Source organism: Halyomorpha halys, unplaced genomic scaffold, assembly GCF_000696795.3.
Source record: "Halyomorpha halys isolate HHAL.00 unplaced genomic scaffold, Hhal_1.1 Scaffold8758.1, whole genome shotgun sequence".
Taxonomy (NCBI): domain Eukaryota; kingdom Metazoa; phylum Arthropoda; class Insecta; order Hemiptera; family Pentatomidae; genus Halyomorpha; species Halyomorpha halys.
The window spans coordinates 1-3,336 of NW_027109993.1; the positions used below are offsets into that span (position 1 = coordinate 1).

Below are 3,336 nucleotides of genomic sequence, written 5' to 3' on the forward strand. Positions count from 1 at the left end.
TATAAAATAAGTATATATTTAAAACAGTTGCACATACGCTACACTTAATACAATCAGAAAAATATATACTTTATTATCTGTATAATTGGCAATGGCTACAATTGGCTTGGACAATCGATTTGTTTAAATTGGCATAAGGGGAGCTAGTTTAAATCATAAAAATTAATTTATTTTTTGATTCAGCTACTAGAGAGAAATGAATAAAATTTTCATGAATCATAATTTTATATAACGAAAATAAGCTTAAAATGAAGGTTACTTCAATAAGAATGATTTCTTCAACTTTTATTTATAAAAATTAATTTGTTCCTTTAATCTTTTTAACAACTATAACTTTTAAGTTTCAGAAAATTTGAATAACAACAAGGAAAACCAATGTAATGAAAACAGTAGTGATATGTACTTAAATGATGAAGAAAGTATGATTCCTAAAGGATTACTTGATCAACCTTATGATAAGCCAGAAGACCATTACTTCAATGAAGTGACAGCTTCAAATCCTAATTCAAACATGTTGTCATATGGTATTCCATGTTATATTGCTGTATTTCCCCAGCCAACTGAAAGGCAAATAAATTATAGCCAATTTAGTGGAGGATCTTCATATTTCCCTCCTGAAACACCTTATGTATACCCTCCGGGAAATGAATATGTGATACCAAATCAAAGAGACGTTAGGACTCTCAATAATCCACAATGCAACAGGAGTTATCAAGGAGTGGATTACAGCTGGTGGAATCATGGTCGGCAAAATCATCTTCCTTATATACCAAACACAAATGTAGACATGAGGCATCCAAATATGCAAAGAAATATCGGAATGGCAGAACGATTTTATGAGCAACAAAACATTCATGAACATCCTTATGATTACCAACGAGACATGGGTTATAAAGCTCATTTTAGTTATGAAAATAACTACATAAATACAGCCTGCCCACAAGTACCATTTCCGAAAAACTTTTGCAGAAACCAAAATAAATACAGAAGAGAATTTCAGCAAACACAAGAAGTTCCCATTTATTTAAAAAATATGTTCTTTCATGATATGCACACCACTACTAATGTTAGCCACGGAAATAATTCACCAAGCTTTACAATATCAAAACCTGAAGAAGCAAATAGAAATACAACTGACCATGAACAGTTAATGACATATTTAACTATTAACAACATGAAATATAAGAGTAATGATTTAAATACCTTTAAAAAGATAGCTCTAGATGGATGTTTACAGCTTGAAAAATTACTAGCGACAAATAATGATAAGATCTCGGCAAAAAATCTTGAAGAATTATGTAGATCAGTGAAAAGTCAATTGTCACACTCAATTAATACATTCCAAACTGAATTAATATTAAGAGAATTGATTCTTGGTTTTCTACATATATGCAACTCATGGATATGTATTTCATCAATAATTACAATGAACAAAAGCCAAAACATAATACCATTTGAAAGTAATTTACAGACCTTATTGGTCGATTTTGAAAACTGGCAAAACACATCAAAAACATTATTGGAAAAACTTCTGATTGCAGTACAAGAAATTTCATTGGATCATGAACAGTATATAAAAGATGTTTATAGAGGAACGGTTACTTCAAAAGGAATTAAGGAACCAGAAAAAAATCACAATGATATTGATGATTACAAAACAGATATTATAAATAGAGATTTTAAACAGAAGAGGCAAAACATTGCTACAGTACCTACTTTTAGTAATAATAATGAAAGTTTTAATTTAAAACAAGTCCAATCCTCTCCAGCTGATAATAGTATTTTATTTAAATACAGTGAAAAGGATGACATTTCTTGCACTTCTAACAGTTTTGTTTTATCTGAAGAATACTCAAATAATTATCAAAATATAAATTGTCAATTAAATCAAAATAAAAACCATGATTCTTTTGCCATGAAACAAAAACCATTTTGTCACAGTCAAGGTATATTTTCTTGTATTAGCTCAGACAATATGACCACTGAAAACAATACTGTTGAGAATAATATTGAATATGAAGTAAATAAAATAACTCAGACAGAAAAGAAAGTTACGACTTACCCACTATTTCAAAAAAATATCTGCTCAAGCAAACTGGATGCATCTGGCTGTTCAATTAACAAACACTTTACAATTGCACTGGAAAAAGGATTTTCTTTTGAGACAGAAAATATTTCAGCTTTACAGCATGAGGTACCAAGTAGCCTAAATAGTATTAATGAAAATAATAATTTAAAAAATGACAATATAATAAAAAATAAATTGACAATACAAGATGAAAATAAATATGACGAGGAGGAGGAACATGAGTATAAAAATAAATCAAATAATGAGGTAAATCAAAACTGTCAAGTTACTCATGACCGCTACAACCCAAAATACAATAGAAAGAAAAGCTTAAAAAATAGAATTTGCAATTTTTCAAAAAATTACAGTAAGCCTGCAGAAAATAACATATATGCTGAACAAATCATAAACATAAAGACTTACAGCAAATCAAAATTACAAGATGTTTTCTCTGCAATTCAAGGAGCAGATTTAGAGAAATTTGTTACACAAAGGATAAGTGACAATGATGTAAGTTCAATTAATCATACATTCTCAATACATGGTTCTTAATTTTTGATTCAATTACATTCATTGTCGGGCTTTAAAATAACTGCAGGTTTTTAAAAATATTGAATTGCTTATAAGAATTAAAATGTTAGAATTTATTTTGGCAGATATCATGAATACACTATTGCTTTTTAGAAGATAAACGTTATAAACTGTCTTTATAGTACATTAAACTAGCTTTAATTTGAGTGCTAATAGACACCTGTACATCGAATGATTCTTGAGATATAATGAATTACCCAAAATAAATTCACTAACTACTTTTAACTAGGTTATTAACTAACTAATTTTTCTGCACATTTTTTTATAAAAAGTTGCTTTATAAAATGCTTTATCACAAATTAAAGCGAGTTGTATCTACTATAAACTAGTTTATAATGTTTATCTTTAAATGAGTAGTAGTTTTCATGATATTTGCTTATGAATATGAATTTTTTGTATGACATCTTGTGTAAACAGTAAGAAATAAATTTATTTTAGCAAATATCTTGAAAACTACTATTTCTATGAAGATAAATAATATAAAACTACTTTATAGTACACTAAACTAGCTTCAATTTGAGTATTAATAGACATCTGTACTTTTAATAGTTCTTGAGATATAGTGTTTCATAAAAAAAAAGTGTGAACAAGTAGAAATCAACATTTTGTGAATTTATTTTGGAAAACTACCCTTGGTACAAAAATACTAATAATAAACTTTTGATGGTACATTTAAC

At 27.9% G+C, this 3,336-nt stretch overlaps 1 protein-coding gene across 1 annotated transcript; it reads left to right on the top strand.

The window, feature by feature from the left end:
• Nucleotides 1-341: 341 nt before the first annotated feature.
• On the top strand, nt 342-2,578 carry LOC106685065 (putative uncharacterized protein DDB_G0267840; the record flags this gene model as incomplete). The annotated part of the gene is given in 1 exon segment (XM_067048132.1): nt 342-2,578. A coding segment is annotated over 1 exon segment (2,181 nt), but the record flags the coding sequence as incomplete, so codon positions are not given.
• Nucleotides 2,579-3,336: the final 758 nt, after the last annotated feature.